The sequence below is a fragment of the Poeciliopsis prolifica genome, unplaced genomic scaffold (assembly GCF_027474105.1).
Source record: "Poeciliopsis prolifica strain line A6 unplaced genomic scaffold, Auburn_PproV2 SCAFFOLD020, whole genome shotgun sequence".
Classification (NCBI taxonomy): domain Eukaryota; kingdom Metazoa; phylum Chordata; class Actinopteri; order Cyprinodontiformes; family Poeciliidae; genus Poeciliopsis; species Poeciliopsis prolifica.
The window spans coordinates 2,463,685-2,477,177 of record NW_026562395.1 but is presented as its reverse complement, the minus strand read 5'-3'; the positions used below and the strand labels follow the sequence as shown (position 1 = coordinate 2,477,177).

The 13,493-nt window shown below is 38.0% G+C and overlaps 1 protein-coding gene across 1 annotated transcript in view; it reads right to left on the bottom strand.

Annotated features, from left to right (window-relative positions):
* The window catches only part of mdga2a (MAM domain containing glycosylphosphatidylinositol anchor 2a), a 195,026-nt gene that overhangs the window by 62,976 nt on the left and 118,557 nt on the right, over positions 1 to 13,493 (bottom strand). Inside the window, exons 7-8 of the mRNA XM_055044237.1 lie at positions 4,220 to 4,311; positions 3,908 to 4,145 (exon numbers count right to left, since the gene is read on the bottom strand). Coding sequence (XP_054900212.1) covers positions 3,908 to 4,145; positions 4,220 to 4,311 — 330 coding nt within the window. The remainder of the gene's footprint in view (positions 1 to 3,907; positions 4,146 to 4,219; positions 4,312 to 13,493) is intronic.

Here is a 13,493-nt window from a genome sequence, read left to right as displayed (position 1 = left end):
CCCTATGAACCTAATCGTTGCTAAGTCGCATCACAAACCCAAGCCTTCCTTATCAGTACCGAACACATGCCGGAAAAGTCAAAGCAAGCGGAGATATCTACCCCGCCTGCAGCAGCACCAACTTTTGGATTCCCCCAAACGGATAATCTGAAGAATCAGGGAGGAGTGCGGTGAAACCCGGAGACTTCCAGGGTTTGTGTGCACCATAATGTAGCATGAACAAATACCAGAGCAGCTTAAAAAAATTAAATATTGCGTAAAAGGGCAATGCTTCTTGCCAGTCACCTCACAAAGTGAAGCTAAGTAATTTTGATGATTGTGGGTTACAGACTATGACAATCCAAAATTCAGTATCTCAGAAAATTTGAGTACTGTGAAAAAAGGTTATTAATAAAAACTCATAGTGTCACACCCTAATCAACTCAAAACAACTGCAACACTCTAGGCTACACCATCATGGAGAAGTCAGTGACTGACACACTTCACAAGAAGGGTAAGCCACCAAAGGTCATTGCTGAAGAAGCTGGTTGTTTGCAGAGTAAGCATGTTAAGAGAAAACTGAGTGGAAAGAACAAGTGTACCAGGAAAACGTCTGGAGGAAAAGTGGAGAGGTACAAAGTCCAGTGTGAAGTTTCCACAATCAGTGATGGCTTGGAGTGTCATGTCATCTCCTGGTGTTGGTCCACTGTGTTGTTTGAAGTCCGCAGTCAATGCAGCCGTCCACCAGAAAAATCTAGAGTATTTCATGCTTCCCTCTTCTGGCAAGCTAAATGGAGATGCTGAATTTATTTTCAACCAGGTCTTGTCACCTGCCCACACTGCCAAAGGTACCAAAAACTGGTTGTTTGCAGAGCAAGCATGTTAAGAGAAAACTGACCACGGGTCAGCAGCCTCCCCTGACCCGAACGCCTTAGTAAGCCTCTGGGCTGTTGTCAAGAGATAGATGAGAGACACCAGACCCAAAAAGACAGATAAAGTAATCTGCGGCAGAGCCACAAGTTGATCGCCTCCGTGCCACGGTGCATTGATGCAGTTATTCATGCAGGAAGAGGCCCATACAAAATTGAATTATGGGTTTTCTTTACATAATCATTAAAACTGAAAATATAACAATTAATAAAAACTTGAAATATTTTATTGTATGTATAAGACATCTGTATAAAATGACCGTTTCAATTTCTGAGATGGCTGACAAGAATATATTAGACATTCTCACAATATTTTTGAGATGTACTAGGTGACATTTCAACTAGGATTTTAGAATTGACAGTCCTTCCGTTATTAACGGCGTCATTTTGTTCTGCTTGGCCTTCCATTACTTTGTTTTTCCAACACAGTATGGTCGTATTTAAATTTCCTGAATGTCAGCCAAACAAGACATTTGACAGCACATTTCCTCCCTCTGCTGTTATCTTTCAGATTTCATACTCCTGTCATTTTAGCACCTACGCCTTGCATTCTTTGACAATGACTGACAGGCAAGAGAGCAGTGTAGACTCTGAGAAGCAGTGAAAAGCTTTTGTAAAACTTTTTGAACGAACTTGAACAGTAAAAAATGGCCAAAATCACGGAAATGCAGATCCTGGAGAGAGGCGGACTGATGTGTTATGCAACTAGCAAGCCCCTCAAGTTGTATGTATGTTAGAAGAGCGAAAGCAGAAAGTTGATTGGAATGACATTAAGTCTCTAGTGTCAGATTTGTCCGACGGATGAACTCTGGTTTGAGACTAGTTACCTAAACAAACTTTTGTTTTTTTTGGGTTCAATTTTGGGGTTTATAATATGTCTTTCTTGCCACAACCTCAAAAAATTTAGTTTGTGAAGGACATTTGTAAAGCTCCTAGAAGTAAAGAGATTGTTTTTTTTTTTCATTATTTTGGCACAATTTTACTTAACCACTATATTAAATTGTTTGCGCAATTTAATATACTTTTATATCAAGGTGAAAGTTTCAGTTTCACTTCTGAAAAAGTAAAAGAAAATTATCTAAACTATTGGCATGTTATATATTCATATGTATTTTACATTGATGACTTTGTCATTAACATATACAAGTAAAGCAGTTTTCCAATGTCTAAATACATTTTTAAGTTAATCAGAATGACTGAAGACTCTTATTAAGTGATCCTTGCCTTCTGGTTTTGCTTGAATATAATTTTTGCAGTGTGTCTGTAAGGCACACTGCAAATTGGGAAAGACAAGAGAACATGTCTTTCAAGTAAGGCAGGTGAGAATGGCTACATTTATATAGATACCTATAATTAGAAAAGATCAAAACTGAAATCATGACAAACAAATATGGACAAACCCTCATGTTTATCTTGTAACTACACATGATAATGATCTAAGCTCTCCATTGGAGAACTGTAGCAAAAAGAAGCATCTTGGTGTCACTAAGTCTTTTTAAACAATTTATTTGAAGACTTTAGCAAGTACCTTCACAAGGGGCGCCGATTAATGTTGAAGGTACTTCAATAATTATTGAAGTGTTCAGTTGAACACACTTGAAACCAGATATTTGCATGCATAACCTTTATTTCTCTCACTGTCTGGAAATGTTTAGGATTTTAGACTTTATTTATATTTGCTAAATGCTAAAAATATGAGAATTTTAATTAGACATTATGTTAGTCACAGTTGTGAATTTGTGGAAGTTCACAAGATTGGTACATCCTTTAGTAAAATTTCCAGATTCTTGAAGGTGCCACAATTTTTCGCTTCAAACTATTTTATGTAAGTATAAACATTGTGGGATTCAGAAATAAGAAGATTTTGCATTCCAGAAATGAACTCACTTTGCTGTAAAAATGAAAAGCCTTGTGAAGAATCTTAAAGCTGGTAAGAAAGTGTTACTATCCACAGTGACGCGAATGTGTTTAAGGATTTTTCAAGACATGTCCTGTAGTCTCAACAAAACTGAAATTGACCTGTTTACCCTTAATGAGTGTTAAAAGAAAAGCAGCAAAGGTTACAAGCCTGCAGACACAATCTCAACTATGAAGCACAGAAGTGACAGTCATGTTATGGGCAAGTTAAGGCCTTTGCAATATATATACGAATATACATATCATTATGAAGAAGAAAGATTGAAGCAACTTCACAAAACATCAGCCAGAAAATTAAAGCTTGGACACAAATGACAACGACCTTCAGCAGACAGCCAAGTTAGTCACAAAGTCATTCAGGAGCAGAAAAATTAACATTTTGGAGTGACTGTCACAAAGAACAGAACTGAGTCCACTGTAAGTAATTAAACCGACTCAGCTGCATGAGTTCAGTGAAAATGAAAAGAGAGATATTCCAGCAAACTATTAAAAGAAGGTTATTGAATCACCCAAGTTATACAGATCGAGAGGGAATTCTACCAATCACCAAGTAAATGTATTTCAACTTTTGAATGTGAATAAAGTCTATACGGGATCTCAAAAGACTGATATAATGGGCTTTAATGAAATAGAAATAATTTTAGTCATTAGACCTCAAACAAATTTTTTTTTTGTTTGATGTCAAATCGCATAGTGAAAGAAAATGTTTATGTGTCACTGCCGGATTTCACGCAGGACAACCCAAAGCATCCTTTAAATGACCTGTCTCCTTTAGTTATACATATTTATCAATGGATTAACGTTTAACTTCAGCTACACTTATTTCTCAGTTGTTTTAATATCTTAGCATCAACAATTATATAAAATATATAGAAAATGTCAATAATTCAAACATAAATGTCCAACACCCCCACCCCCAAAAATTCTACATGTACAGAAATACGATATGAAAGTCAAAATCACTTTTTAAAGCCTCTTTGTATGGGTGAAGTAGCTGTAGGACGTATGTCTGATGGGATATGTCGCATGGAGAGGTGGAGGTTTCAAAACTTGCCACTGACACAAAGGGGTGTGAGGCTCACCAGTTGTGGAGGAAATGTTGACGTCAATGCTGATCTCAGGAATGCCTCCGCCCTTCAACGCAGCCACACAGGTGTAGGTGCCAAAGTCGGTAAACTTCAGGTCTATGATGTCCAGGTTGGTGGTCCCGGGCGAGATGTCGGGGTCCGTCTGAGTGATGACCATGCGCTCCGAACTCCGAAGGGCGCGGCCGTTCTTTAACCAGCTAAATGTCAGCTCCTCTGGTGGTGTTGCTTCCACCTAAGAAATACAGCTCAGTGTTACTGGGCAACTAATTTATCTTGTTGTGTTCATGCTTTATATAAATGTCACACCTGACAGGATATCTTGACTTCACGCCCAATCTGGATGTTGTCATCGTTGTGGTAGGGGTCAGGGGTGATCCAGAACCGGCCTTTCTTCAAAGCTGTAAAGGAATATTTCTATTAAGAAACGTATCCTTTGTGCACAACACATGTTGCCAGAGACATTTATTGTAGCTTATGGCTCTCCTTGCTATATTGACGCAGTGTTTGAAGTGTACTCCACAGGACAGGATTTTATAGATTTTCAAATAGATTTTTCTTTTGTTCTTCATTTGAACCTTTCCCAGTGCACATACTTAAACTGTGAATCAGTGTTCCCTGTCTCTAGCAAACATATTGTAAATATAAGAGTTTTGATTGCTCCTTTAACAGTCTCTGCATATTTATCCTTTGTTGAAAGCTTTTAAAGCTAGTTTGGCAAACAAATCATCACGTTGTCTTGCCTGAAAATGCGCTAAGTTGACTTTTAATATACATATCACTTTGGACACAGTGTGTGCAGTGTGTCCAAAGTTACTTTCTTCCTTTCTTCAAGCATCCAAAGTAGTTATTCATGGCTCCATATAAAGATCATGAGTTTTCACTGACAGTAAAAATAATTTTTGCAGTGATTGATCAAATACTGCATTCCACATGGATGCAGATGATAAGACGATGAGACATAATCTATTGTTAATCTTTCTCCTTAGTTCAAACCCTTACATTTATCCAGCCTATATTTGATGTTTAGTTCAATTTAACATTACTTATATTTATGACTTAAAAGAAAGTTTGTGGTTTGTTTGAATGCCTTAAAGATACATAATACCTCTAAAAACACAAACTATTTAAGGGGCTAACATAGAAATGGCAACTTTTGATTTGAAATAAGTAGGCATCCTTTTTTAATCACAATTTGACATTTAAATATGAATTCTAGCAATTTGTGATTTAATAAAAAAAATATATATACTTATATATATTTTTTAAAGACAAATATTTTTCCTCACCTGATTTTTTCCAATTTTTCACCTTTTAACCATGCTCTTTGCAAATGCACCAGTCAAATACCTAAACAGACTTTTCTTATTGACTTTTTATTTTATACTAGCATAATTCTTGCATATAAGTGGGATATACAAGACTTTGAAATTTCTTACATGCAGATACTAAACAGCCATATTTTTATCTCTGCATTCTTTCTTATTGGCAGCTTTTCATTTCTAAATCTCTGGTTGGGGTTGTTAACTTCTTATCTTCCTGTTTTCATGTGTGAACATCACACTAAGTAGGACCTGCACAGTCAAGGTATTTGATAAATGTTTTTAAATATGCAGCCCCTGATTCCTGGAATGATTTACAAAATGACCTGAAATTGTCAAAACTGGTTACTCTGGGGAAGTTTCAGTTAATTATTGTGGAATAAGAGAACAGGTCATTCTGTCAGTGTGACTTTAATGTTTCTGTTTTAAACATGGTTTGGCTGCTCACTGCATTCTTATTTCTTACTCCCTCGATGGCAATGTTTAATCAATGAACTAAATCAGTTTTGTATTTATTATTATTTGTATCTATAGGATCAAAAGACTGATATATTGTTACACACTCAAGAATCCTGTGCTACTAAGATGTATGTTCAAAAAGAAAATGAAGTAAAAAAAAAAAAAACATGTTCTCAAATATTTCTACTCCAATTTGGTTTGCAAAATCTCTTTTTTAAAACACAGCTCCTACTAAATGGAAAAAAGCTGATTTTATCATAATGCGTGCAGTATTGGTTCCAACGCTTGCATACTCTTCTAAAAAAAAAAAAAAAAAAAAACCTGACGGCACCATAGAAGTCTTTTCATCTAGCAATTCCCAAGTGACATTATCATATTCAGTTTGGTAAAGGGAAAACAAAAACAAAACCCCCGTGTCAGATTTAAACATGGGAAATTGAATGTGCAGAACACATTGTGATGCCTGCAAATCTGCACACTGAAGGAGAGATGAGTGACACGCGCCTCCTTGGCATGATCTTCCCTCTCACTTTTGAAATCAGCGTCGGCAGGCAGAGAAGCCTATTTCTGATGCATGGCAGATACAAAAATTGCAATCATGTCAACACTCAGCAAACCCCGACGCATTTATTTTCATTCCTGTACCCCCACATGTCTCTACACTGTCAGGCTTTTCTTTTCAACATCGATGTATGTAATTCAATAGTGCCTGCATGGAAAATGTGTCATTTAGTGTAATACAGTGTGTCACACAGATATGTGACCTTTATGGAAACAAGAACAAATCGTATTACCACCACACCGACATTCATCCCCCATTTTGGGTAACCTGTACAGCACTGTGTACATCCACAGCATAAATTTCAATTTGCCTAAAGCTAACATACATGGCGTAAGGTTAATGAGACAAGACAAAGTCCGTAGTGGAAGCCATTAAGTAGGCATGTCTGGAAGTAAGCACATATTTTCTACTACAATGCATGTCAAAGGGAGCAAATATCCTGAGGCAGATTTGCACACTCATTGTTCGAGCATGGCTCTACATCTTGACAGCTTGGAAAGGGCGCAGAAGAGTTAGTGGCCGCGTCATAAGGAACCATTAGATTCAAATACACAAGCAGACTTGCACACCCACACAGCCCATCTTTCTAAGTCATTGTGCTGTTACAGGTGACAGCGGATAAACATTTGGGTTAAGTTCTACTTCTCTTTTGCTTTACTGTTGTCAAAGTGTTCCTCTCTGAGCGTAGGAGACTGTGCAACAACTCTGTGTAGTAGTCACACAAGCAGTTCCAAGAAAAATCGTAATTCCTTTACAATGAATTTATTTGAATGCACTTTTTAAAAGCTGATGTGTTCTTTCAGCTATCTTTTTTTTTACTCACATAAAAAGCTAAGCATGTAACTTTATTTTTCTTTTTTATAAGCCTGGTTTGGAAAAACAAATAAACAAAAAAAAACTAATCTTGTGTTCCTGACCTTGCAAAGTTTCCATCTGGAGTCAGAATCAAGATACAATTTAAGCTAATGTCGCCCATTAGACTTCCACTCTGCTTCTTGTGGTCATTTATCACAAAAGTTATAATTAATTAATATCACAATGTACTCCATTTTCTGTTTACTAGTAAAATATTGGGAAACCCCTTTTTTTTTTTTACATGAAATGGAGATTATTGGTCACGGAAAAGAGGAAAACAATAAATGCATTACTTTTCCATATGCAGGATTTTATTTTTTAATTGTAAATCAATTTCTAAAACCGCATGCAATTCACAACAGTATTATACAACAATCTTGCTTCCTACTTTGTACAGAATATTCTTCCAGTGAATCAGCCTTCCTCATTTCTGCACACAGCCACGGTGCACTCATGCATATTTTAGAATTCCTCCCTGTGTTCACCACATTCCAAAAAATCCTTTCCTGCCACTTTAGTTGAGCATAAATAATAAATAGCAAGTAGGTATTCCTGTAAATCGACTACACTTGTGTACACAGAGATAAGTGGGCATTACTTCAGTTGGATGTAATAAACATTTTCTGGCCTGATGCAAAGACTAAAATGCTGTCTGTTCACTTATGCATAGGAAATACGCGAAAGGATTTATTTATTTACTTTTACTTTTAAGTGAGGGATTTCGAAAAGCAGATGGGGAGGCCAGTGCTGAGTTGGGCGACTTTATCTGGTGACGGTAAGTTGTCACTCTTCCCTTTCCTGATACAGCAAGTCACATGAATCTTTAATAAGGACTCTGGTAGGAAACAGAACTTTCCCATTTGCTTTGGCGGTAAACTGTTTCCAACTTCTCTTACACGATTTCTACAAAATAATAAATAATAGCTCACGGTAGCTGTATATTTCTATAGTCTGAGCTTAGAGACACGTAGATAAATATATGCTGACTGTATGTAAATCCATCCAGTTTCCGTAGACACGCAGGCATGACCTCTTCCACATTTAAGCTGTTTGAGATTAACAGCAGGGTTATTTACCAGCTTTGTTTCTAAGCCGTTTTCTAAGAAGTTGCTTTTCGTTATTGTCACAGCTTAAGTCATCTTCTTACATGTGTAGCGAGGATCAGGACGCTACCAGTGGATTTTATGATACAACTGTGTGAATTTATGCCTGCAAATTCTGTGTCAGAATCTCAGGCAGCAGTGTACAAAGTAAGACGACAGGTGTTTTGTAGTGGGGATGCTGAGGATTAGCTCCGCTCACATATGCTGAACACATATTAAGATATCTTAAAGCCTGAAGGTTCAGAGGTGTACTGTGTGTTTTGGGTTTGGTCACTAATAGAGGCAAGAGCCTGTGTTGCCTTATTCCTGCACATGTTTACGTTAAGCCAAATATATAGACTAATACTGTATGTCATTCTGACTCAGACGTGATCCATGACGTGTAAGAGAATTACGAATAAAATTGGATTTACTTTTGTTGCTATTGATGTTTTCCACATAGTTCCAAAACACAGGAAGCATAATTAAGACGTGCTGTGTAGGTTAATACAGTTTTAAAGTCTTACAATCTCACTGGAAGAAGTGTGAAATGACGCCTAATTTACTCCCAAGTTATGCTGCAAACCTGTGCTAAAAGAAACACATTACATGTTATTATTTTGAATGACGTCGTATGCATACACACATGCACACATTGGGATGTTGCCTCTTCTTTAAATATAAATAATAAATAAAATCTAAGAGCAAAAGGGCTTAGAAAATGATTTTGACTGCTGTTTTCTTTTGTTATTGTTCCTAGATAGAAATCAGGATTGCTTCAAATCTGTGAAAGGAGGTGAAAGCTTTACAAAATGTCCCGACTGGAAATCGGCCAAAAAAGCCTAATCCAGTCCAGCTGTAACAAACAGGATAAAATAGTCTCATAAAAGTGATAGCATGGCTTTCTCTTTTTTATTTGGACACAAAAGAACGAGGAAACCTTTTCAGTGAAAGTCAAACATTTAGGCTGTTTAAGTTTCATTATTAGCCTCCTATTTGTTTCAGCAACTTTGGCCTTTCAGGGTTGATGGGTTATTGTATCGATCATTTAAGATCGCCTCTAACCTGTTTTCTAATGTGTTATTTCAAAGCCTACATCTAATGCGAGTTATTCTGTACCAGCAGTAAGCCTGGAAAGCCTTGTTTGCAGAGTGACATTTCTGTTTGCGTAGTAACATAATTTTAGCATCGTGGGAAATACAATGTCATTGATTCTAAAGCCTAAAACATGCAGTATACACAAAGAAAGTATATATTTTTGATACATTTTGAAGTCTGTTACTCTTTTCTCTACTCACTGAATCATTCAAAAGAATCAAACATCCACTGCAGGGACTACAGCCTTCATTGTAACATGAAGTGGTGAAATGGGGCCTGTTTTTGTTCACACTTTTGCACTGTTTGGTTCTTTTTTTCCCTGCTTCTGCCAGAGAGGTTGCATGCACTTCAACCATAATGTTGCAATTATTCGAGGTATTCTGCCGGATCATTTCCATACTTAATACAGTGTTCCTGTTTTCTCCCTTTTACTGTAAACTGAAAGGCTTTCTGCCTGTGGAAACCTTTTTGAATCGTCCATAGCTTTAATAGCCTCTGGGAATAATGGATGGCCTGTACTTGAAAAGCACTGATTTTTTTACAAAGAGAAAACCTAAAGTTGAGGTCTTTTTCAGAGAGCTTGTGTCGCAGGAAAGGATTACAATAGCACCTCGGGGAAGTAGCACCCCTTTACATGCAGATAACAATAAAAACACATGTAAGAGAAATGAAAAAAACAAAACGTTGCAACATGCAAACAGGTTTTCATCTTCAGTCTCATTTTTGTACTCAAGTACACCTCATTCCATATGTCCTATTGGTGATGATCTTTTCTGTCAACCCATCAATGCTTTCAAGCAACATATTGCATTTCTCATCTTAGGTATCGGCTCATGGAGCTGAAGTTGCCTCTCAAACCCAGTTGAACACTCTTGTCTCATCTGCTCGGCTCAAGATTGCTCACAAAAAAAGTGGTGGGGCCTTCGGAGTCGATCAAAACACAAAGTGTTCAAAGCACCTTTCTTTTTTTTTCTCCTTGTCTTCAATCCACAGTCCTCTTATTAACAACGCTCCCGAGCCTCTGGACTTTTACATTATCAAGACCAATCACATGTGTCTACTCTTTGGTTGGGAGGAAAATGCATCTAAACTTCTGTTTAGATGCGTTTTCTGTCTCCCAATAGGATGGGAGACAGAAATGGTTTTCTTGATTCTGGAATTCAAGACATTGCCGTAAATTACACATGATAGTAGCTCATCATATCACTGTGTGCGTGCGCATGTGTGGGTGTGTGCAATTAGCTGTGTCTGCATTAGAAGCTGGAAATGGCTGGCTTTGGTGTAGAAACTCCATACCTTCTTTTGTAAGGAACTCCTCGAGGAGCAGTCGTGGAAATCTGATGACGGCGCCGCAGTGCTTGATTTTCCATCTTTGATAGCTACACCATATCTCATTTCGCCTCATCACACAGAGGGAAAATGCGCTGCTTTGCAAAAGGATGGAAAGCAGAAGCACATAGTCTGCTGCGTGTGCACACAAGCAAACATCAAATCCAGCTGGCCATTTTGACACCTTTTATAGCTGATTCTCTCTCTCTTGATCAGTTCTTCATTTCAGTTTTGGCTGTTTTCATGTGATATGCAACCAAAGAGAAAGGAGCAACCAGGCCACAGCATTTTCGAGGGCGATATCTCACAATCTGCTGAGGAATAGACTGACAGGATAAAGCAGGGTGGTGACCTGTGTTTGAAGACGTGTTGCAGACCCTTAATCCGTAGAAAGGATCTCGTCAGCGGGGTGATGTGATGCCAGGGGCCTGCTGGGCTGGCTGTGGAGACGGCCAAGGCCTGGAAGGCACTCTGGCTGGTGTGACAGTATGGCCAGAGAGGCTACCATCTGCCGGGGAGCGATGTGTGTTTCCACACACACGGCCCCCTTTGGCAACAGCAGTTTGCTGGGGCTTCTCAAGGACCAGAGAGGAGCATAACCAGCTGAGATAAGCAGTGATGAGGCCACAGGGTGACCCTGCTAAACATGCAAATTGAACTGTGCCCAGCAGAGCTGAATGATTGGGTTTCTCATGTACACATGGGGCATATCAGCTCATGAGCACCGGATGATGACCTTCCATGTGAGCATGTGCGTACAATATTTAACAGTTTTAGCAATCACAGGAACAACCCAACAAACTGCACATTCATGCAACGAGCACATCAACGGTGCCTCCCTGGCATGCACAAACATTCCTTTTTGAGAATGTTTGAGTTTGAGATAAAACTCATCCCTAAAAAAAATCTACACATAAACTTCATCAAACTTTATTGTTGCTGTGTAGATAATCAAAACATGTTTTTTAAAAAAGTCCTGACTTGAATCTAATCGTAAACCCTAAATGTGACAAATGTAAGCAACGACATCTCAGCATGCAGGCTTTATGTGCACTTTTCATACCTTTCCTTCTATGTTTCATGGTTTTTGTGGCTATTTAATAATGCCGTGTATATTAAAAGATTACAAGATGTTAAGACATTTGAAATCTCCTGTTAAAATGTTCAAGATTATTTTTTAAAAACTGTTCTGAACTCAAGTCAGTTATAAATCACATTTAAAATTCTTCAAGATCAAAGTTAATATTGTCACACATGGGGTTTATACATTTGACAGCTCTGTTAATACTTCAAAAACCAATATAAGAAAGGTAAATATGTTGAAAAATAAATAATAAACACACCCTGGAGACATGCACATCTGTTCAATTATGTTTTTCTTTTTTCCCCAACTAATCCAAACCAGCAGAACACCCAAACCAAATTCCAGGATATTTACATTTGGCAGTAAGGGTCGAAAAAAAAAAAAAAAAAAAAAAAAAAAAAAACACTTAGCAAAATAAATGTAAGTGACTGATCTATATCTCAAAATCTAAGTTCAGCTGTCAAATCGAATAGTGTTGCTTGTTTATACAAATTGACCTTACAAACAAAAACATGTGGATTAGAAATTACCACATTTTACACAATTAAAGGAAAATGTATGCACCACATTACAGCTAGCTCACAGCTGACAAACAGAGAATTCATAAGGTTGTTTTTCTGCACAGAAAAAGATGTTAAAAGTTGGAACCTGACAAAAGTCCCCCACTGGGCTGTAAAAGCATCAGCGAACAATAGAGAAACTATTGTTAAAAACACAAGTAAAAAAAACAGTCCATCTGTATTCAGAGAAGTCCTCCCCCTCATTCAATAGGACCAACCCACTGAGGTTGTAAAAGGTGCGTTTTTCAGCACCTAAAGTCCCAAGTGCTGCAGCATGTTTCAGATGGAAGAAGCTTAGTGACCTTAGTGACCATTATCTGGCCTGATCTGTCTGTGTTTAATTTTGCCTCTTTTGTTGTGTGGGTGGCAATTGCACTATTGCTGTCATTAACGTTATCTTGTCTGTCTTTGTTTTCTTTCCTTTAGTGGCACATTTGATCCAGTGACCCTGCGCTTAGTGCTGTCTCATTTCTGAAGAAAGCCATAAAGAAGCCATCGCTGTCTAAAACAATATAAACCTCGTTACATCCTATAAGCTAAGTGTCTCTATGATGGAGCTTCTTTCCTAGAGCCACAAATGGAGCGATTGTTGCCATTAACTTGTGGAGCTTTGCTTTTTCTTGTGTTTTGTCTTCTCAAACCCCAGTTGGCTGTTCAAACTGAGCCTGCTTTTCTTCAAGGTTTTTCCTGCTAGGATAATTGTTCCTCTCCACTGTCACCACATGCTTGCTCAGGAGGAAGTGCTGCTGACAAGTTGACATCCTCTTTCATAAAACACTCAAAGTCAAGAGTCAGATTGCTTGTCAATGTCTCTGCATTTCCTAAAAGGACTGCATTGGAAGGGGGCTCAAATCAAACAGTCACTGTTTCGGCTCTGAGCTGCCAAGCAAAGCTCTCTGTCAGTAACAGCTGATTCATGTACGAAGTAGAAGCTCAAAAGCACAAAGGTACAATGCAGAATGTGCTTCTAGCTTATCTGAGGAATTAAGGTATAAATACACAAAGGGTTTTGTTCAATTTTGGCTCCAAATGATCACAAAAAGAACCTTGGCTACTCACACACCTTCTGTTGTGTGAGCATCCATTTTTCTTGTAACATCTTCCAACCACTGAGGCACGCGATGCCTCTACCTGATCAACTCTATATTAACTCGATGCATCTCTAGTTTACACCTGTTCTGGTTTCATAGTGCTGGCTTGGTTTTCAAAAACTCTTGTGTGTGCCACATAGC